At 41.2% G+C, this 23,977-nt stretch overlaps 1 protein-coding gene across 2 annotated transcripts in view; it reads right to left on the reverse strand.

Annotated features, from left to right (window-relative positions):
- The window catches only part of TCTN1 (tectonic family member 1), a 27,322-nt gene extending 4,765 nt beyond the window's left edge, over positions 1-22,557 (reverse strand). Inside the window, exons 1-11 of one of the 2 annotated variants that reach the window (XM_006048314.3) lie at positions 22,246-22,557; positions 18,803-18,923; positions 13,516-13,646; positions 12,256-12,401; positions 10,591-10,678; positions 8,645-8,754; positions 7,129-7,149; positions 2,860-3,003; positions 2,198-2,323; positions 1,716-1,801; positions 1,046-1,186 (exon numbers count right to left, since the gene is read on the reverse strand). In XM_006048314.3, the coding sequence (XP_006048376.1) occupies positions 1,046-1,186; positions 1,716-1,801; positions 2,198-2,323; positions 2,860-3,003; positions 7,129-7,149; positions 8,645-8,754; positions 10,591-10,678; positions 12,256-12,401; positions 13,516-13,646; positions 18,803-18,923; positions 22,246-22,465 (1,334 nt within the window). In that variant the 5' untranslated portion in view covers positions 22,466-22,557. The remainder of the gene's footprint in view (positions 1-1,045; positions 1,187-1,715; positions 1,802-2,197; positions 2,324-2,859; positions 3,004-7,128; positions 7,150-8,644; positions 8,755-10,590; positions 10,679-12,255; positions 12,402-13,515; positions 13,647-18,802; positions 18,924-22,245) is intronic. The other variant, XM_006048315.3, reaches the window with a different exon arrangement.
- Positions 22,558-23,977: the final 1,420 nt, after the last annotated feature.

Consider the following 23,977-nt stretch of genomic DNA (forward strand, 5'->3'; position numbering starts at 1 on the left):
CCCAAAATATTAAACCACAGACTGACCCTTGCTGACATTATGGAAATGTATCCCACAGAACCTCCTTTCAGAAATGCTAGTCTAACACGATCAGAATAATGTAAATGGTGAATTTTGGTCTAATCAAAATAATGATGTAGATATCCTGGGGAGACATAAGGATGGGAAGCAAGTGGCCTGTGGGGTAGGGGACCAAAAGAGAAAGAGCCAAATCCTCATCTCCCATAGTGGGAACTCAAATAAAGTCATAAGAAAGTAAACAAGGATCTGCTGTACAGCAAAGGGAACTACATTCAATATGCTATAATAACCTATAATGGAAAAGAATCTGAAAAGAATATAACTGAATAACTTTGCTATACACCTGAAACATTATAAATCAACTTTATACCTAATAAAAAAATAAAAAACAAAAGTCATAAAACCAAAAAAATCAAGAAGAAGCACTATATATGGGTTATTTAAAGATTTGGGGACCAATTTTCAAAAACTCAACCATAAGAGTTGAAAGTGATTGCCTCTGGGACTCTGGGATAGGGAAAATAAAGGTAAGAAGTGCTGTCTTTAGAACAAGCCACACAGAGCTGTTCAACATGTTTGACAATAAAAAGATAAACAAAACATACAAAGCCTTGATATTTTTACTCTGCCATATCTGATAAGCAAAAAGGGTTTTAACAATTTCCCCTTGAATCATGACCACTAATAATATGCTAATGAGCTTATCAGCTGATGCAGAGGTTTGATTAAAATGGGAAGGGCTAGATAACTAACAAGGACCTACTGTACAGCACAGGGAATTCTAATTAATACTCTGTAATGACCTATATGGGAAAATTAAAAAGAGGGGATATATGTATAATGACTCACTTTACTGTATACCTGAAACTAATACAACATTGTAAATTAACTATACTCCAATAAAAATTACATAAAGTCGGAGTACAGTGGGAGAACACAGGGAAAACAATGGGAAGAGTAAGAGTGTTTTTGTTTTTTCTGATCAATGAAAATAGGCTCCAACAGAAGCAAGTTACTCTCTTACCTGAGTTTACAGCCAGACTGCATGTTGTAACCAAATAATACTGGGGCGCGGGTCCCCTCTACTGCTAAGCAGTCTTGCTCAGTTGTACTACGAAGAAGAGTAAGTTGTCCATATCTGTTTGTGGTCTGAATGATCCCAGACATTCACAGAAGGTTAAGGGAGTTGCCCGGTACTGAAGCAGCAGATTCTTAGGAGATGGTGTTACGTGTGTGACATGAGATTTGAGTGAGACCCAAGTATCCCTTCTCTAGGCCGTGGGGATTTTGATAATTATTTCCCAGGAGAAGGAAAAATAGTTGTAACTGTTTTCCTTGATTAGAGGAGCCTCAGAAGAAAAATTCTCAGAAACTGGCCCTTCAAAATTAATTCCACATTTTCAAAACCACTAATTTAACAGTCTCGGTTTAAGTGTAAAATCAAATACCTCTAAACGTCTGTCAACCCTTCTGTCTGAAGGCTTTCACGTAAGACACTGCCAGTCCCCTGGGCCACGCTGTCCCACCCCATCAGGTTCCACACAGCCCTGCCTGCTGTGCAGGCCAAGCCCCCCGAAGGCAGCTCTAGCTGAGACCAGCCTCTCCAGCCCTCAGGACCCTCAGCAATCAGGAGAAGTGCAGCCCACATGCATGGACAGGGAAATGAAGCTTCTCTACAGAGCCAAAAAGGATATCCCTTCTGCGGCTGGAATCCAGCAACTAACGGGAGCCCCACCACATAACCAGGGTTTCCACTGAGAGGAACTGGCTTTGCGTTTTGCTGAAAGACAGTGCAGAAATGCCCCCAAGCAATTCTCATTTTAATATGGAAATGGCAGAGGGAAAATGAAATGGTTTTCATAATGAAATCTGGGATTACCAACCAATGAAAGAATTTCTCCCCCTACTCAGAACTATAAATATATCTGCGGAGTGTAGGAGTACATCATGCTGTATAAGAACAAGCTCACAGGGAGGAGAAGCTTATTCCCAAGTGGAAAAGGCATAAGGACTCTGGCTGGATTTTGTGACAAGCTTCCACAGGCTACATGTGAGCCCTTTGTTCCGAACAAATGGTTGTAGTAATACTTCTAATTTGAGATTTTTTTCCCACTAATTCATGATTTCTTTATACTTGGCAATTATTGATACTTATATGAAAATTTATCAAGCTTACCTGAATAAAATAAATTTCAAACTTTTGCTGGAGTGGAACCATTGCACTGCTCACTGCTCCCAGAAGAAGAAAGAGATCAGCTTTTATTACCTCACCTGCATCTGTATATGTGAGGCTGTACATCACCTAAAAACAAAAGGATACTTCAGATACATCTGTTCCCAATATGTTTCTGTAGCTGTATTAATAACTCACATTAAAAAAATATACATCTAGGAGGCTATCCCCTCCCACTTCTCATGCAGAGAGAGAAGCGTGTGTCTCCTGTCCAACCGGATTATGGGAGGTATTAGCTCAGCATAAGCCCCCACTGACAGGGGCATCTGAGCCTTTCTGTGCCCAATCACAGAAGGTACAAGTCAGCTGGCCTGAGCAGCATGTAAGCAGCCTATCTCTGCAGATAAATGTGTTAAAACAACAGCAGTAGCAACAAATTATGATGTATGCTTATAAGTTACGAGGTTTGTGGAGAAAATCACATGTGATTACTTCAGGGACAAAGAAGTGACCTCTGATGAGACAGAATAAAGGCAAGCAGGAGGCCAAGACAAGAAAAGCAATACCATCGGATGGGCCAGAGGGTGGCCAGTTACCCCTCAGGACCACACCTGGCTTGAGCTGGCCACAGACAGTGAACTTTCAAAGCCAAACTGGGTGCCTACCTCAAGAACGACGTTAGTGCAGATTTTAATATGCCCCGCCTCAACAACACCCTGCTTTGATACCCTCAGTATTTCCGTGTCTTCCAGTCGGGTTAGTGTTTTATTTAGAGACCGAATGACGATGGACTGAACCGTGATAGGGACCTGCAAAGTAAAGTCCTGGGTTACTAAACACATACCTGAACAGAGGAAGTTAATGGGTAAAAATAGTGTAAAACTTGAAACACACCTCCACAGACACACTGCCAAGGAAGGAAAAGCACGCTATAGAACAATATGCATACTAGAATTCCACACTTGCAAAAACACAAATGTTTACTTATATGTAAAACATGCACACATTCACATAGAAAATATCTGAGACGGATATAACCAAAATGTTAAGTGATTACCCCTGAAAACGTTCACACAAAAACATGCACACAAATGTTCACAGCAGCATTCATAATAGCCCCAAACTGAAAATAACCCAAATGTCCATCAACTGATGAATGAATAAATAAAAGGTGGTCTAGCCGTACAAAAGGATACTGTCCATAAGAATCATCCATAAAAAGGAACGAAGCACTAACACATGCAACAAGGTAGATGAATCCTGAGAACTCGGTGCTAAGTGAAAGAAGCCAGATACAAAGGACCACGTACTATATGATCCCATTTGCATGAAATGTCCAGAGTAGGCAAGTCCATAGAGACAGAAAGTATATACAGTGGTTGCCAGGGGCTGGGGGAGAAGGCTGGGGTAGAATGAAGCGTGATAGCTAATGAGCACAGGGTTTCTTTTTGGGGTGGTGAGAATGTTCTGGAATTAGATAATGGTGATGACTGCATAACCTTGTGAATATACCAAAACCCATTCAATTGTACACTTTAAATTGTAAGTTTTATGGTAAGTGAATTATATCCCAAACACACACACACCTCCCATCATGCCACCAAAGACACACGTACACTCTCACCTCCAACCACAGCTCCTACTGATAGATACACTTGCTCTCTACACACACGTGCACATTCTTCACAGAGTCCCAGAATCCATCCTCCTAAACCCCCACCACCTCTCTGAATGTACGCTTGACCCAGTTTATACACAACTTCTACACACACCCTTACACACACACATACTCGTGGTGGGATCATGAGGAAGAAAAACAGAAACAATTTTTTTTAAGCAGAATCAAGAAACCCTGGTTAGATCAACGCTACTAAAGGACATTTTTCACTTACGGCCATCGCCAGTGGAGTGATGGAGCACCAAGCAATCCTTTCAATGGCTTGAACCTCTAGATATTTTGGCCTCTTTGTATCATGAGACAAGTCTGATGTTTGCTCTAAATCTCTGCTCTTAGAAACCACTGTTTAGGAGGGAACCTAACTTGCATCTGTTTGTTTATATTGCTTTGAACTTTGCCCTCAACCATGTACCATGCTGATTATAATTCAAAATTACTAAGTATTTAAGCTGTCATTTTATAGGTAAACAAGTAGTTCTTATGTGTCTGTTCCCATGACCAAGAAGACCTGCAACTCTCCCTTGGTAGTCAAAGCTCTAATCCAAGAACATGATATTGTTCAAAAGCAGAGGTGAGCTGTCATGCGACAGAGCTGCAGGTTGGCAACTCCACTCGTTACAAAGAAAGTCCTCTGCATAACAGGAGTTAATTAGCTATAGGGTAATTAGCTCTTAAGGAAGTCATCAAAAGATAACCCTGGATTCCTTTATCTGAAATGCCCTGATTCAGCAATGATATACTGTGTTCCAAGCAAGCACACACCTTTCCATACCACCCTCTGAAGAAGCCATCCCCGCGGCGTGTGGGTGTGACTGGCAGAAAGCGAAGGGCTCAGTTTAAACTAGCTTTGTAAAGACTGAGAGAGGAGTGTAAGCGCAAGAACCGCATGAGGCTGTCACTGTGCATTCAGTCTCGAGAACAAAAATGGGAAGGCTGCTCTGGTTTCCTGAATGTCCTATTCAATCATATCCCATTCCCAAACTAACCACTGGCAAAGAACTAAAGCCCACTTAGCAACAAAACTACAGGGCCATGACAATCTTTTGTTGATGGTTCAACAAATACTGACAACAATTCCAAGCAATCACAATGAGCTTCGATTAGTGGGAAGACTGGATCCAACTTTTATATTCCTGATCTTCTAACAGACTTTGGAAGCTTCATTTAAAAAAAAAAATTTAGACACATCCCTGATATTAGGTGATGTCCTTCGGAGCTTTGATGCCACACAGATCTGAGCTGAAAGTCCCAGACTGCCGTGGCTTGACTGCGTGGCCATAGGATACAAAGAAAGAATGTGTGCGAAACTTCTAACCTGGGGCTTGGCACACAGTAGAGCTGGTCCAGTCATCGCTAAGAATAATGTCTCTGGAGCCAGATAGCGTGGCTTCTTATCCCAGCTCTGTACTCCTACACTGTGTGGCCTCGGGCAAACCAATTCATCTCTCTGTGACCCACATGCCAGAGAGTGCCAACACCAGGACCTGCCCCCCAGGATCACTGGGACACCAAAGGACTGCAGACTCGCAGAGCACCTGGAACAGCACTTGGCACACAGTACGTGCCTTTGAGTAAAGTCCCATTATTCCTCACAATAGGTCTTCCCTACTTGACTGAACCAATCCTTAGTCATTCAATTAACACCCAACCCATGAAGGGCCCAATACCTTCCAGGCACGCCTTAGTACCAATGCTATATGGCAGACAGGGCAGCTGTCCCCACAGACAGTTCAACTTTGAATGGTACAATAAGTGCACTTTTTAGGACTTTCCTGGCAGAATCCGCCTGCCAATACAGGGGACACAGGTTCGATCTGTGGTCCAGGAAGATCCCACATGCCATGGGGCAACTAAGCCCATGTACCGCAACCCTTGGGCCCATGCTGTAGAGCCCAGGAGCTGCAACAAGAAGCCATTGCAATGAGAAGCCCTCCGCACCACAACTAGAGAGCAGCTCCTGCTTGCTGCAACTAGAGAAAGCCCAGGTATGGCAATGAGGACCCGGCACAGCCAAAAATTTTAAAACATAAATAACTTTTTTAAAAGTACTTTCTTAGTGATCAGAGGTATTTGAGAGCTAGTCTATTATATGACTCTCAAACTGGGTCCCTGGGAGCTGTAGTGTTCCTCACAAGGGGCCAGAAAGGAGAAAAGTGGGCAAGTTGGGCAGGTAAAGGGTTTCTGACCCACCTCTGCTCCTACCAGGGGCTTTGGATTCGTATTACATACTAGGTAGGCTCTGCTTAAGATTTCACTTGAAGAAGCACCATAACTAAAGTAAGTTTGAAAGCACCTTCACAGATGAGGAGTCCAGGGCCACACACAGTAGTGTGGAGTCCAAGGTCAGACGACTATCCCTTTCCAAATGTCTACCTCACAAGTTTGTGTCCAGAGACGGAATGAACTCAGTCACAGCAGGCACCGTGGTCTGCAGTGCTTCCTGCGCAACAGACGCCTTACCCAGAGCCGGGCCTCACATTATGTGCGTTCTCTCCCTCCAGCCTTACGTCAAGCCTCTGGGGCAGACACTACCATCCACCCACTTGCAACTGGGGAGACGGAGGCAGGTGTCATATGAGAAAATAACAGCAAAGCTGAGTTTTGAACCAAGGCCAACCAACGCTCTGGGAGCTGATGACAAGGTCAATGCCTTGGCCTCCTTGGGGACTGTGGTATTCACAGGGAGGAACAGGGTACAACCCCAAGAACAAGAACAACCCCACCATCTTTCTCTCTGACATAGCTGCAAAGAGACTGTAGCCTCCTGACCACGGCTCTCCAGGGCCATGGGCTGGGGCCATGGCTTTGACTAGAACCTACCTGCAACTCAACCCTGGAAGCTCTACTGACTGTGCTCATCTCCTACACAGGTGTGCACGTTCACTGGGCACAAGATTTCTTTCTCTCTTCTACACGGACAGACGGCATCCTGGGAGCTAGCCAGCCCTCCTGACAAGAGGCCAAGAAGGTATCAAGGGATGCCCTGAAAGCACAGAGGCCAATCACACCCCGTGTCAGTCAAGACACCTAGGCCATTTAAACATGAACAAGTGTGGACTACAAACACTAAAGGAATTGGAAAGTCTGACCCTTTCGTGATAATAAAAGAATGGTCTACTAAGGAATTTCCCTATTTCATTTCTGCTTGCTTTCTGGCAAATGTTTTTGTTACTGGCAGTAAGGTACCTTCCAGCTGTAAGTGTATTCATTTCAAAGGGCTCTAAGGTAAGACAATAAGTCCATTAAGTATTCTTACCTCTATTCCTGAACCAGGCACCTAGATGAAAAAGAACAACAAATTTTGTTATGTACAACAAAAAGAAGCACTGTTATTGCTTTTTCAGATGATGCATTAAAGGGCATATTCCTCTTATTAAAGACTTCTTAAAGAGAAAAACAGAATTTCCTTAATCAAGGCTTGCCACCCACATATTTTTGTATCTGTGTCATCATAAAAGAGGTAACTTAAAATAAATAAATAAATAAAAGAGGTAACTTTACATTTTCCTTCTATATTCATTTCCTTCAGACTGGGAGCTCAATAACACAGCCCAACAGAGGGTGTCTCAGGAAGCCTCCATGCTTCAGTGTAATTATCCAGTATTTTTCACATGGTCATCAGTGACATAACACTGTAGAGAAGACACAGCTCCCTTCCTTCTGGTCACTTGTGCTGTGTCTGTCCTCATGGGAAGGACACCATCACCTGCGCAGGTGGCTCCACAGTCTCCTGGTCTTCCTGTCTCTAGCCCAAGCCCCCTGGAGGCCAAGCTCCTGACTCGCCAGCACGGCTGGAGCTCTCTTCCTGAAGGGCTCTGCCGCCCTCCATTCCTGTCCCTACACCCCCAGTCCCACTTCTCCAACCACAAGAGGCCCTATTAGGCCAATGGGAGCTTTTGGGGAGGGGGTTGAGTAGACATGTCTGGGGGTGGGGGCTCTGAGATGAAAAGAGAATTGTGCCTGCATGCCTGGGGGGCTGTTTACAGGACAACTGTGAGGGGCCACATGCACTGGAAGAATTCACAGGCGTAGATGGCTGACTTCGAGGAAAGAAAGAGGGAAAGGGTGGGAAGAGGAAAAGCTAAAACTTGATTCTGAAAAGTGAAGTTCAGATGCCACGGAACACCCCCCATCCCCAGCCACCATCACCATACTCCCCTCTCAGTAGAAGGAAATCAGAAGGGGATGGGGGCTTTCACGATAATCACATGATTTTTAATCACTGAAAAATGTCTTCTCCCCTTGCGACCCTCTATGTCACCCACCAAGTGGGCCAGTGGCCTCTCCCATCTATTCAGCTCAGGCTTCAGTCACCACAACCAGGAATAAAGGGCCGCTTCTCTTTCTTCAACAAACCTATTTCCTGTCCTTTCCTGGGTACTTATTTTATCTGCCAATCAGAAATATAACTTTTTGGTGCTAGTATGATCATTTCTGTGACAGACATTAGATGTTTTTATAATTCTGAAAGTTTTGGTTATTAATAAAGGCTTTTTTAATTCAGGAGACAGACATCAGTGGTTACCATCAAAATGAATGAATGCAAAAAAGAAAAAAATGAAAGCAAATTATGAGCTGACTATATAAAAATAAAAATTATTTTAAGTGACTATTTCAATATCTTTGTTATCAGTACACCAAAGAACTGGAGAAGAAAAATTCTGAGTGTCAATCATGTACTGAAATGATTCTCTACCTGTCATATTTTAAAAGGGTACAAAGAACAGAAAATAAACCCAATGAATCAAGTTTTACCTCAAAATAATTCTTACCCTCAAAATTTTAGGGCTGCTGTAATAAGTCATGCTCAGGGTTTCCATTTCTTCACAATGTTCCAAATTTATCCTCCTGGTGCACTTAACAGCTTGGTTAACCAGAAATGCTGGAAATCATAACATTCCCAAGGAAAAAGAAAAAAAAAATTAAAAAGAAGAAAAATGTCTAACTAAGAAATTGTAATCTAAGTAAAACTGCAAAGTTATGACATGTATACAATATGCTTCAGATAAGAGTATAAAACGGAGAAGGCAATGGCACCCCACTCCAGTACTCTTGCCTGGAAAATCCCATGGACGGAGGAGCCTGGTAGGCTGCAGTCCATGGGGTCGCGAAGAGTCGGGCACGACTAAGCGACTTAACTTTCACTTTTCACTTTCATGCACTGGAGAAGGAAACGGCAACACACTCCAGTGTTCTTGCCTGGAGAATCCCAGGGACGGGGGAGCCTGGTGGGCTGCCGTCTATGGGGTCGCACAGAGTCAGACATGACTGAAGCGACTTAGCAGCAGCAGAGTATAAAAAATTATTTTTCAAATATGTAATACAGTCACATGATTCAAAATTCAGAAAAAGATTTGAGGAGTTGTCTCCCTCTAACCCCTAACCCCCAGCAACCACCAGTCCCCTTCCCCAGAGAGAGTCTGCATGAAGTTTCTTGTGTATCTTTCTGGAAATATCCTATATTTTCAGAAAGTGTGTGTGTGTGTGTGTCTGTGTCTGTGTGTGTATACACACATACTCTTTTTAAAAGTATTTCTTTCCCCTTTTGGAAACAAACTCACAACATATATTCTGCCCTTTGTCTTTTTCACTGAGCAATGTATCTTGGAGTTCAATCTGTCTCAGTATGAAGAGCTTCCTCCTCCTCTTTTTAGGGATAACTCGCATTCTATTACAGACACACCATAATCTATCCAACCAGTTCCCCACTAATGGAAGTTGTCTCCAGTTTTGCTCTAACAATGCTGCAATCTATCATTTTGCATGTGGGCCAGAGTTTCTGTAGGACCAACTTCTAGAAGTAGAGCAGCTAAGTTAAAAGGTATATTTGTCTGCAATTTTGATGTTATGTTGCCCAAGTGCCCTTCACCAAGGCTGTACCAATTTTCAGTCCCACCAGAGATATAGACAAGCGCCTACTTCTCCACAGCATTAAATTTCTTTACGCTTTGCAATCCATTAGGTGGAAACGGTATCTCAGTTTGGGTCTAAATTACACTGCTCCTACTGTGTGAGCAAGGTTAAGCCTCTTCAACAGAACACACTTTCCTTCATGTAGCACGTGTTGCTTCCTTAGGCCACATGCTATCATCCACAGCTTAGCGGGCTTCTGCATAGTGAGGCTGGCTAAGGATGGGGGAGCCAGGCCTATTGCCTTCTGCTGCCAAGAGCAGTTACTCCACAGAGTCTATGATGCTCCTGAAGGAGAAGCAGGACCCATGGGAGGCAGCTGTGTGGGTTGCATCCCTGCTTCACCACTGCCTGAATAAGAAACTAAACTCATTTTCTCAGTTCCTCATCTCAAAAATGAAGATAACCCTCCTGAGAGGATCATCGTGAGAATCAATGGGAAAAACACATGCAAGCACTTAACACCACACCCAGCACACAGCTAATCAGTGTTAGCTACTGACAAACTTTCGATCCAGTGACAAGAGAACTTTCCAACAACCTCAAGAGTTAAACAACTGAGTGGGCTGGTTGCCGGTAGTGAGTTTCCCCATCACGACGAATGCTCAAGCAGTGACCACCGGTGGCAGAAAAGATTCTGGCACCGGGCAGGGGTGAGGCAGAGGGACTGAACTACACAATCTTTGAAGTGTTGTTCAACTCTAAGACTCTGTTTCTAGTTACAAAGTTTGTTTATTATGATTGCTATAAATTTAAACTAAGAGCGAACTCTGTGTGCAGAGAAAAAGAAAAATGCCCACTCTCTTACCTGCAGGGTTATTATCAGTGCACAGAGATGATGTAAGGGGAGAAGGAAATCTCAAAAATGAATCTGAAGTCTGCAGATGAACCCCATACTGCAAACAGAACAACCAACAGCTGTCAGGGTGCTACTCAGGCATCCGTTCAACACTCACTGCACAGCTACTATGTGACCAGCAGCACTGCAGGGATGGTTAAAGAACAGATGCGGTCCCTGCCCGCAGGGAGCAAACATCTAGCTGCCCCACCCTTTTCCTTTTAAGGCTGCGTGTTTCTGTGTATGCATGTTACAGAATTTGCAGGCTTTTTTTCTCTAGGCTATTCTACTTCTATCCCACTGGAAGGTTATCTAAGAGGCTGACACAGGTGCCAGCAAGCCGGGAACAAGCCCTCTCCTTCATTAGAGCTGGAAGAATGAACTCCTGCAATTTTTCTGGAGGGCAAGCTGGTATTGGTATTTTAAATTTCCATTCATTTTGACCAAGTTAACCCATTTATAGGAACATACCTTATGGATTTAATCAGACAAAAAAATATCTATAAGAATGTTTATTGTGGATTATTTATAATAGCAAAAACTTGAAACAAATCTCTATTATAGTGGAATGGCTCAGTAATAAATAATGACAAATCCCTGGAAGAAATACTCTGTATCAGTAAAATGCAGCTCCAACACTGGCTCCTTCCTATACCCATGTTTCCCTCAACACTTCAATGGGGACTTCACTTAAAGTGAAGCATCCTTCCCAGGGTTGTATACAGTGACGTCTGAAGAGCTCTGCCCAGTGCCTGGCAGCTGGGAAATGCTCCAGAAATGGCCACTTTTATAGTGACGTGGGAAGATGCATAAAATTGATCATGAATAAAAAAGGAAATTTATAGCACAATGTGGATAACTAGAAATTTCATTTCTGACAATATTATATGTATATTTTAGGAGATGCATTAAAAAACCGGGAACATACACCCATCTGTTAACAGTGATTTTCAGTGTGCACTGTTTATCTGTTTTTGGCCAAGCCACATGGCTTACAGGCTCTCATTTGCCCAACCAGGGACCGAACTTGGGCCATATGCAGTGGAAACATGGAGACCCAACCACTGGCCCCCCAGGGAACTTCCTTGCAGTGTGCTTTGGTTTTAACTGGACATGGGGGCCTTTCCATTTTTACTTCCGTGCTTCTGTGCCTTCACCTTTTAGAACTAGCACAGGTTGTTGTATACTTCTCTTTTAAAAAGATGTTTCCAAAAATTATGACATTTAGTCAAAGTTAACACATATTTAAAGGCTTATGAAGGGATGGATAACAAATACCACACATCTTCCCAAAGTCTGTAAAACTACACACAACTCTGAGAAGAGGAGCCGGCCTCTGGCCCATCCACTCTGTTTCCAGCAGCATCTCTCAAGCACTTTGCTGCATCTTTTGAGGTAGAGAATAAAAAATTCTGCAGAGACAAATGAAAGCTTACCAGAGAATATATGCCTCAAAACTCTGTTAGAATTCAACTACTCAATTTTAATTTTCATGATTTTTGATCTACAGGCACAAACATTGTTTCTTGGTTTATAATATCAATTCTGTGTCTCAGGGAAGCTAGCTTACTGGGAACATACTTATAAAAACAAGATATTTATGACAGGATGAGTGGACTTAGGTTCCTGGCTCACCTCATATTTTGCAGTTTGGGGAGCATCCAGTCTGGTTGAAACATCTGATTCTGCATTCAGTGAAAAACCATCAGGCGCTTTCATCAATTTATCAAAACTGCTTTCATCAGTCACTTCTGGATTAATAAAGGATAATGCAGGTTTATCTGTTTTTAGAAAAAGTATTTTAAATCAGTATAAAATATGATATGTATAGCATATACAGTATACATACATAGTATTTAGGAAACAATCTTTAGTAGCAGTAAGGCTGCTGTGGAAAAATTTAAATGTCTCTAAATATTCACTTCCCCCAAGATTTCTGGAATCTTATTAAACAGACTCCCCAGGCATGGCCTCTTTCTCTACTGTGGAAGCAAGAGTTTCTAAGGCCTGCAGGTAAACAGCACAACAGAAGCCAATACTAATCAATCTCTTTCTCCAGTCCACGGACTCATAAACTGCATAAACCTCTCAGGGGCAACTCTCTCCAGATGGCTAGGGGAATGAAAGATCCTGTTTCTACCCTCACACAGCCACCTCCGAAGCCCAGGACGATGATGCGCTCTGTGCGTGAGAGGTGGGAGGAGGAGGGAACAGGCTGGTTATGTTCACTGGGCCTGCTACAGTGACTGACCGGCCATTACTGCAGATTACAAACCACAGAGCATCCACCTAAATTTTTAAGTGCAAGGGGACAAAACCAAAATATAAAGACATTTGGAAAAGATGATAAAGTTTAATTGATAAAACCATGAATGTGTCTCTGATCTTGACAATGTTTTATACTTTGGAACTAGACATCTAATAGAGCTAAATGCTCAGATAAAAATAAAGATCCTGTTTTCATGCAAATACCCTTAGTAAAAATAAAAGAGAAAAAAGGAAATTGAAACCAAAGCTGAACCTGACTCTCAACCATTAAATCAGGAGGAAATGCAGGCACACACACGCACACACACACACACACACACACACCCACAAATAAATCTAGATTCTTAGGCATGTCTACATTTTATAAACACCTTTGAAATAAAATATGAGAAATAAAGCATGAGATTTCAAAAGACAACTACAAAAGCACAATTAAAGAAAACATGCATAGCCACAGGTTTATAAAGTTACTTGCAGTTGTCTGTGGAATGGCCTCAGGATAATCTCTAGCCAAACCATAGAATAACTGCTTTAAATCTAACCTGATGTGACATTTTTCCATAAAACAACTGTTAAAAGAAAAAATTTTCCAGAGTTTCACACAGTATATCAATATCAAGTACTTACAGTTTGTAATATGAACACAGAAAATAGATGGGTTGATCTGGTCGACAAGTTTAAATACTCTCTGAGGTGGGTCTGCTGTAAAATTCAATGAATAGACAGCTGCTTTTTGACTACAAAAGTGACTATCACCCCTGAAAATTAAAAAAAATAATAATAAGACAAAGTTTTAAGGCACAAGCACACAATCTCAGCAAGATTATTTTAGAACTGTCAGATGCTTGCACTGTACTAAGTTAACAACTACATGGAGGATATTTATGAAAGTGTGATGCTAGAATTGAATCCACTTTTATTTAGTTTATTCAGTGTTAAAATGTTCGGCATTTTAAACTTTCTCCTCTAACAGTGAAAATATTAAGACAACTAGAATAACCTTTAAGGAAACCTTGTCAAGTATGGAATACAGATGAGAAATGATTTTGATGTAAATGAGCCTTGCAACCCTAATCAATTTGATATAGATACAGACATGGTTTAGGGAGATACAACAAAAATGAGATCATATTACATACCACTTTAAGGCCTTTTCCCACTTAATATAGAGTGCCCAGTAGTTCCCATATCAAATGTTTTCGTATTATTATATGGTTTCACTGTATACCAATTTATTAAGCTATTCCCAATTTTTTTTAACCAATCCTCTACCGTTGACCTAGGCTGTTTATAATTTCTCCTGATTATATATAATGCTTTAGTGACACCCTTGTTCATACATTTGTATTAATGTCTCCAGTTATTTCCTTAGGCAATATCTCCTGAAATAGAATTGCTGGGTCAAAAGGTAGGTACAAAATTTGAGGCTTCTGAGAATTACTACCAGAGTGCCTTCCAGAAAGGCAAGATGCAACCTCACCAACATTGTAGTAACAAGAGCGCCTATTTGGCTGTACTCTTGCCAAGACCGCATGTTATCAGTTTTTACTGTTTGCTAATTTCATGAGCAAAAGCCTGTTATCTCATTGCTTTAATTTGAATTTTCTCTTTTACTAGTGAGATTAAATATTTTTCCATATGGTTATTGCTCACTGGTATTTCTTCATGAGTTGATTAATTTTTATGAGAAAGTTTGTCTTCTTGACTTCTAAGAACCCATATTAAGAATCCCTTCTGAGTGTTAGAAATATTTCTTCCCAGTTTGTTAACCTTTCAGTTTTATAGTGTTTTTTTGTCACACAGAAGTTTTTTTTTTTTACTATCATCATTCCTCTTTTAATTGAGGTATGATTAACTGATTTTTTAAAATAATGAAGTTGTCAACCTTTTCTTTTATAGATTGCCTTTGGGTTTATCTTAAAAGACATTACCCGGGACTTCCCTGGCAGTCTAGCAGTTAAGACTCCCCACTTCCATTGCAGGAGGGATGAATTCAATCCCTGGTCGGGAAACTAAGATCCCACATGCTGTATAGTGTGGCCAAAAAGGAAAAAAGACATTTCCCTAACCCAAGATTAATAAATATTCACATATATTTTTTATTCATTAATTTTTTTAACATTTCACTCTTCTACCTGTTGGTAATTTACTTTAGTGTAACATTATGAAGCAGGAATCTAATGTTAGTTTTTCAATAATCATCCTGCATCATTTACTGAATGATCCAACCTTTACTCCACAGATGTGAAATACCATGTTTACAATAAATACCATGTTTACATTAAATACTTAAGTAGAAAAAAATACTTTAAGAAAACTGGCTGGTGTAAAATCAGTACACACAACTGATTTGGCCTTTCTATTCTCTTTCAATGACCTACTTATCCATAAGGAATTAATACACATTATATTCAATATTATAGTGTTACAAATGCTTTAAACCTAGTAGTTTGCTCTTCCTATTCAATAATATCTTGGCTGTTCTCATCTGTTTATTCTTCCAGATGAATTTTAGAATCATTCTAACACATTATCCCTCTCCCATCTGACTGGAATTACATTATAATAAATTGAAATGTATAAGTAAGTAATGATTCTACCCATCCCACTACACAGATTATATCTCTCCATTTATTCAAATGTTTTATGTCTCATTATATCTTGAAGTTTTCTTCACATAAATTCTGAATAGTTAAGTTTAATTCTATGATGTTATATTTCTTTTGGTGTTATGATTAGAATCCATTTCCACTATATTTCTGGAATGGGTATTGCTGGGGGATTGATTTATTTTGTAACTGGCCTCTTTTCCAAATGCTCTATATAGTTCTAATGGTAAATGAGTTGCTATCATGGGCATAAAGAGTATTTCGGAAAAACCATGAGTAGTATAAATAAGAAAAGATCCAGCACTGAAAATCTACGAGTCATACTGGGCCTTAAACGATGAGGAGGAGTCAGACAGAGAGGGAATGGGAGGTTAATCCAACTGCAAGAATGGCATTGGCCAAGGACAGGCGCTGTACTAACGGTGTTTAGAAACAGAGTACCAAAGCTGTGTTGGACGAAGGATTCCAGATGGGGTTGCTAGGAAATAAGATGTGAGAGAGGCTGGGATGGATATGAATTCAGGTTATGGATTCCACAGGTAATGAGAGTTCTCGAAGGTTTGTTAGAAAGGGAGTGACAAGATGAGGTGTGAGCTTGTGAGGAGGAAGGCAGCAGGAACAGACAGATGCGACGGCAATCATGGAGGAAGATTCAGCAGAATGGGACTCTTGACCCTCCCCTTCCAGTCAGCAGCACTCTAATCCTGTGCAGTGAATCAGCATCGCATCCGTACATTTCTCTCCAGTCCCACCGGCACAGCCTTCTGGGTGAGAGCCTTCTTGGTTCCCTGCCATCAGGCCTGGCCCCTGGGAGCCACTGTCCATGCTGCTGCAGAATTTATTAAATTGGGGATCTGATCCCCTCACTCCCCAGACTCCTGAAGAAGCCAGGAAAAATCCAAACCCGTCAGCATACACACAAGGCCCCTTGGGACTTGACCCCTGCCCTTCCCCACACTCCTCTGGCTCCAGCCTTCCTCAGCCATGCTGAGCTACCTGCAGTTAAGGCAGCAGGCTATACTCCTTCAGCCCCAGGAATCTGCCATGTGGCTCCCACGGCCAGGAATGCCCTCCCTGATTCCATGCTGACCAACTTCACTTGTCCTTCAGGACTCAGCTCAGCTACTTTTCTAGAAAGACCTCCCTAGTCCAGCTGTCTGGGTTAGAGGCCACTCTCTCAGTTCTCCTAGAGTTTGGTGCAGAAACTGCCATCCACTCGTTTGTCTCCCTTACTCAATGAGCTCTTTGAAGACAGGACCATGTCTCACTTGTCTTTAAATCCCTGGCACTGGCACACGAGAGGTGCTCAAGAAAGGTATGGTGAACTGCAAGAGACAGCCGTGAGAAGGCAAGGAAAAGGCACAAGTCAGGGGAGCCTCTAGGTTTCTGACATGGGTTTCTGCCTGAAAGAACAACGGTAGAGAAAGTCAAAGGGATACTCGAGGGTCAGTTAAGGGTGGAGCAGAGAAATTCATTCATCCATTCAACTCACTTTTAATGAAGGCCGACTACATGGTAGGAGCTATCCTAGGTACTAGGGATAAATGATATATAAAAGAGATAATTCTTACTCTCAAGAAGCTTACATCTAATGAGGGGAAAAAGACACTAATCCACTAATCTTAATGATAAATTTATAATTTTTTGAATGGTAAGACTAGTTTATGACAGTTCAGTATATGTAAATAAGTCTTCTATGAACTGGAATCTACATAACAAAAACACCCAATTAATTAGGACTATTAGTTTTCATTATTTCTATACTTCATATTTAGGAGAAGGTCACAAGCAAAACTAACTCAGAAAAACCCTGAAGTTCTTTCCTGAGAGCACTACGAATTCAGTTCTAATTTCTAAACCATGGTGCCACAAACTACACCAAATCTTGTAAATAAGTTTTACTGAAATGTAGTCACACCCATTCATTACATGCCTGCTTTTGCTCAACAATGGCAGAGTGGAAAAGCTGAAACAGAGCCCACACAGCCTGCAGAGCTTCAAGTGTATATTACATGGCCTTTTACAGAAAAAGTTGGCTGACCTCCATTCTAAATAGTCTATATCTAAAATTACAGTATTGGCTATTTTTTAAGAACTACATTCTAAATAATGATCGCAAATCAGAACAGATATCTCACTCTCAAGCTCCTGGAACTTACTAATGCAGGAAAATAGAATGATTTTCAACAAAGACTGAACCACAGTGTAGTTCAGGTAGCCAGAAAAATAATCTGATTACAACACCCCATGCTCCAGGCATTTTAACAACATCGGAAGTAGATTGGATTTCCCATTGGTCAATAAAATAGTTTCTCATGGGAAAAACACACTGTGCTTCCAAAAAGCATTCAACCTATCAAATTTCAACTGCTAAAACTTCGTACAAGACTGAATTTAAATTGGCTATCTCTGAATAATAAACTGGTCCCATCCTGAATAAATTAACTTCTTATAAGTGCTGTTATTTTATAAAAAAGCTTTGAAATCAGAATTACAAGAACCAGGTAACTGAGAAGAAACTGTTTATCTTGCAATCGACTGGGAATGTCATTTCCCATTATTCTCCTACACAATGTGAACTGTGAGAATTCCTGGTAGATTCATCTACTAGAAAAGTATAAACAAAGCTTTCCCTTCTAATTTTCGTTAGAAAATTATGTCTACAACAAAAGCTGTAAAATTAAACTGTACTTTTCACCCTAGGCTATACATGAGACTAATCCACAGATACAAAAATGTGACACCTTATTTGTTTACAAATCAAAGTGAAACGTAATTCAATCTCTGAACACAGATTTCATTATAACCTTTGTGAAAAGTACACTCTCACTTCTCTTTTGCCTGCATCATCATCTGGCTGGATGCAAATAAGGGATAGATACTGTTCTACACAGGCTTCCCAGGTGGCTCAGTGGTAAAGAACCCATCCGCTGATGCAAGAGTTTGATCCCTGTGTCAGGAAGATTCCCTGGAGAAGTAAATGGCAACTCACTTCAGTGTTCTTGCCTGGGAAATCCCATAGAGAGGAGCCTGGCGGGCTATACAGTCCATGGGGTCACAAAAGAGCTGGACACGAGGGCTTTCCTGGTGGCTCAGTCAGTAAAGAGCTGGACACAACTTAGCAACTAAATAGCAAAAACTCGTCAATATATTGATTTCGACAGCACAGCTTCTGAATGATGCAGAATTCAGGAAATCAGCCTGGGTTGATTTGGGTTTTTTCAGCCTGGGGGAGTTTTCACTTTCTGTCCCCAAATTTCATAATCTTGGTCCAATTTTATCAAAATTTCATGTTACAAACTTACGTGACAACTGGAATTGAGCAGGCAGAAAAGACACTGAAATCCACGGAGCCGCAATCAGGATCACAACAGCAGTTGACGTCACACTGTGCTGGAGACAAGTCACAGACACACAGAGCAGCAACTACAGAAACGAGAGAGGTGGGGCGCGGAGCGTCACAATCTGCAGGCAGTGACTGCCCCCTGCCACTGCAAAGTACCAAAAATCCATTTCATACAAAGGTCCGTTTTATTCCCTTATTGCACTTTGGGGGAAATCTGTGAAGTGAAATGAGTCAGTTTGAGCATGCCTCCATCTGAGATTTTCCCAAAGTGGCCAATCATCTGACTCACTTGGAAAGTTCTGTTTGCACTCTCCCTACAAAGACTCTGATTTGGTAAGCTAACTGTGAAACCCAGACACCTGGGCGTTTCAAACACTTTCCAGGTGATGCTGATAATTAAAATAGGTTTGAGAATCAACAGGGTAAATCACTTGCCTGACCATAAGAGCCATTGGTTTAATATTGCAGATTTCTAAGCTCCTCTGGAGATTCCAATTCAGAGGAAGGGCCCACTTAAGGCTACTAAGAATCAAAATTCTCAATTTTGTTCCTCTCCTCAGATGTAACCTGCAGCTTTGAAGCTGAGTCCATGTTCACAAGCTATTGGCCAAGAATCAAGCTGGCTCAAGTTCCTTGTACTCGGGGTTCTAGAAATATCTTTGGTAATTCAGACAGTAAAAACACGGGAAGAGGTAGAAGCCCCACTTAGCAAGTTTTAATTTTTAATAATGATGACCATCTGGATTTTTAATTCCCTGTTTCAGGCTGTCAAACGGGGAGGTGTGGGGGTGAGGGGAAACTTAAATAGCAGAGCATGAGAATGATAAACACTGAACTCATGGTAGTTTAATTATTGCTGGAAGGAGGGAGTAAGATAAGTTCTTCAACCTTACCTGTAACGTTGCTTTTTTTTGAAAAAGGATTTCATGCAAAAAATAAATTTTAAAAAGGGATCTCAAGCAAATGCTGGTAGACAATCCGTACAACATTCTTATTAGCATTTATGAATTATTTTATAAGAAAAATGAGCTTTAGAAGGAATTCCCTGGGGGGGGGGGGGGGGGGGAGGAATTCCCTGGCAGTCCAGTGATTTGGACTCAGTGCTCACTACCAAGGCGGTTCAATCCTGGGTCAGGGAACTCCAGACTCCAGTCTGTGTGGTATGGCAAAAAAAAAAAAAAAAAAAAACTTTAGAAAATATATACCTCAAAAAAGGTACAATAATAAACTCTGGGAAGATGAATGTCAGGAGAAGAGGAAATTTTTGTCAGTGAATACACAATCCATTCTTAGAGACACAAAAGTTTCCCCCCTAGAGTTTACATGTTTCTCTCTAGCCAAGAACTCCCTTGTGTCCTTAGAAAATTATAACACCTCTCATGTACACTAAATAATAAAGTGTTGAGTAAAAAATAAAGTGTTGAGATACCCTGCCTTATGTGTTTGAAACTAATCTTGATTTATTTTACAAAACCTAAAACCCTTATAGGTCCCTAGTAGCTGTAAGACTACTAGGGACAAAGCAATAGTGTTTAATAACTCTACTTAGGAAAGAAAAAAGGGTCTCTATCCAAGATGTGAGTGTACTTAATCAGCCAACAAGTATCTTCTGAGTACTCGCAGGGTCTGAGTAACACTCAGCTGCTCTTCCAAGCCTCTTCACAGCTACAGGGTACTAATGAACAGAGCTCAGATTCGAGATGAAAGTTATCCTTCTCTTGCACCTGTAACCCATTCTGCAAAGGGTGGTCCAGTTCTCCACTCAGAGTCAGTCTCCTGCTACAACCTGTACCTAGGTTGTGACCTAAAATGAGGCAAGTAATTCATAAACCTAAAAAATGGCAATAACCCATGGACTTCCTTGGTAGTCCAGCAGTTAAGACTCTATACCTTCCAATGCAGGAGGCATGGGTTCTAAGCTCCTACATGCTGTGCAGTGCAGCCAAAAAAAAAAAAAAGTTAAAGAAAATGTTAAAAAAAAAAATTAAAAAAGTTAAACATTAAAAGGTTAAAAAAGAAAAAGTTAAAGAAAATCGTCACAACCTAACATCATAAAATTGTCAGGATTAGATGAGACACAACACAGAAGAAATCCTTAGCACAGAGCTTGCTACATAGGAAGTAGTTAATAAATGTCAGCTGTCATTTATTACTATTGCACAGATCTAACCAGAGGCCCTTTAAAAAGACAAAGGAAAAGTGCAAATTTATCCTCTCATACTGGAAAAACAGCCCTGAACATATGACCTATTAATGATGGCTCAAGAATAGCTTCATTTGGGGGATAAAGTACATTAACAAATGAAATACTTACATGGATAATAGGCAACTCAGCCAAAAAAATCTTAAGAGATTTTCAGATATTGAATACTCTGCTATATTTTGTCCCAAATTATCACTTAACTTCCCTGCTAAATCAAATCAACAATCTCAATATAAAACAAAGTTTTTATATTAAAATAGCAAATATGTTTCTCTGTATTTTTTCTGACAGACTACACAATTTATAAAGGAGAAATAATGGTTCAGTAACTTAAGTTCTAGAGTTCAGAAGGTCAGCCAATGATGACTTTTTTATTTACTAATATTGAGCCTGACTCAATTTAAGAAAGATCTTTCTTAAGAAGGGATTAAAAAAAAAAAAGAAACCACTGCATATCTATTGGGGTTACAGAGGACTTAAAAGGGATTTTTTTGAGATCACAAACACATTTGACAAACTACTCACTGCTATGAACCTTCACCCCAGAAAAACGCATATTCACAAAAGTTAGCACTCGATTTTGGAGTCAGATATCCCCTGAAGTCATCCATGTTAAATCAGATTACAAAAGTCACTAGCTGTGTAACTCAAGGATTAGATCATTTTCTGAGAAATATGCTAATTATCCTTAAAGATGAATCTTAAGAAGTGGGCATAACCCCTCATCCCTTAACTCCCTACCTTCAACTCAACACAGGAGGACTTGACCTAGTCATTTTCTGTAAACTAGATTTTTTGCATCTCTTTTTCATAATTGAAAAGCTCAACGTATCCTATGCACTTAATTCCCACAATTGCCTAGAAATTTTCAATTTCAACTGAAAAGCTGCAAGCAAGTATTCATTCATTAACACCTTTGGCATTAGTGTCTTCCAGGACCACTGCAAGTACTTCTAAAGATTTTTATATTGTCTCACTTGGCTCTCTGAGCTTCGGTTTTCTCATCTGTATGACAGTGATAATAACATCTACCTCTAAAGGTTGTTGAGAGAATTAATACCTATGAAACACTTAACAATGACTGCACACTTTAAGTGGTCAATAAACGTTAACTATCGCTATTATTACTTCACCCGGGCTACCAACCCCCGCAGGTTGAACCACTGTAGATCCCCAGGAATTGGTACTTGGTTACCCACCGTCTGTGACCGGGGCGGGTCTGGGGCCGGAGAAGGGCCTGGAAGCCCTGGGGATCTCAGGGGGCTTAGAAGATATTACAGATCGGAGAGTCGTCGGGACCGGTTTGGTGGAGTTGAGGCCCTCCGTCGTTACCACCGGGGTGGTCCCGGCCTGGGCGCTCACGGAGGCCCAGCAGTCTAGGAGAACGAGCAGGAGCCGCGGAAGGGCCCGCGGCCCCATTGCTCAGCCGCAAGCCGAGCGGACAGTGGCTGGGTGGCTGGGAGACCGCGCGTTACCTAGCAACCGCGGCGGCTGGGCGCGGGGCATCACGGGAAGGGTCGCCCTAGGCCTGGAGAGACGTAGGGACAGGGGGCGGGGCCTGGGCGAGGGCAGGGCCTGAGCGAGGCGGGCCAAAAGAGGAGGGGACGAGGGGCGGGGACCTGTCCTTCCTGTGAATTCCCCACGTGGTTTCCAAGAGGACTGCCCTGCTTGTTTTAAAAATGTAGATTTCCAGGTTCCGTCTCAGGGGATTCTGATTCAGTCCAAGGGCAGGGTTCAGGGAGCAATATTTTTAACAAAGGCACAACCAGTGCATATGGGATAACACACACAACTAACACAACCAGTGCATTTGGGACAACTAACACAATCAGTGGAGGGACAGAAATCTTGGGACCCACTCTCCTAAAGCTACTAAATAGGGTTTTTTGAAGCACAGAGATCATATCACTATCCTTGAATTTTTCTCTATCTCATATGTGTCCACACTTGCTTTACCGATATGGTTTTAGTTCCCTTAGGATCTCTGAGCTACAGTTTTATGTCAGGAATGATGTCTATCTCTAAGGGTTGTATACCAGGAGGTCGCCAGATAACTTCTGGTCACTGTGTTCTGATTGTAATAAGGGAAACAGATGAACACTTAATAAGTTTTTTACAGACAAAAAAATGACAAAAATTAAACAGAATGATTTATAGGCCTTAAAGGAAAAAAACAAAGCAAATCTACTTTATCCGTACAAAAGGACGTGAAGACCACAAGACTCAGGGAACTCCCTCAGTTCTAAACTGCTGTAGTTATACAAGTATTCCAGACCAGGGATGTTGGTTATTACACCTTTGATACTTCATCTCCTTACAATTCAGAAGTGAATGTGAAAATACTTAAACATATCATGGTAATTACTCAAGAAACACATTTTCCAATTCAGAAGAATGCTAAAACAATATAAATACCTAGATTATTAAATTTATATATTAATAGCAAAGCTAAATCATCAAAATGACATATTTAATACCTTCCTATGACATGCCAGAGAAAGTATCTAAAATATAACTGGATCAAATGTGTAATACAGATATTTCCAATTCTTTCCTACAGAGTATTGCTTTAACAACTACCTGAAATTCTGAATTGATGCCTTTGAACTGTGGTGTTGGAGAAGACTCTTGAGAGTCCCTTGGACTGCAAGGAGATCCAAACAGTCCATCCTAATGGAAATCAGTCCTGAATATTCATCGGAAGGACTGATGCTGAAAATGAAACTCCAATACTTTGGCCACCTGATGCAAAGAACTGAATCATTTGAAAAGACCCTGATGCTGGGAAAGATTGAAGGCAGGACAAGAAGGGGACAGCAGAGGATGAGATGGTTGGATGGCATCACTGATTCAATGGACATGAGTTTGAGTAAGCTCTGGGAGTTGGTGAAGGACAGGAAGCCTGGCATGCTGCAGTCCATGGGGTTGCAA

Source organism: Bubalus bubalis, chromosome 17 (genome assembly GCF_019923935.1).
Source record: "Bubalus bubalis isolate 160015118507 breed Murrah chromosome 17, NDDB_SH_1, whole genome shotgun sequence".
In the NCBI taxonomy this organism is placed as follows: Eukaryota; Metazoa; Chordata; class Mammalia; order Artiodactyla; family Bovidae; genus Bubalus; species Bubalus bubalis.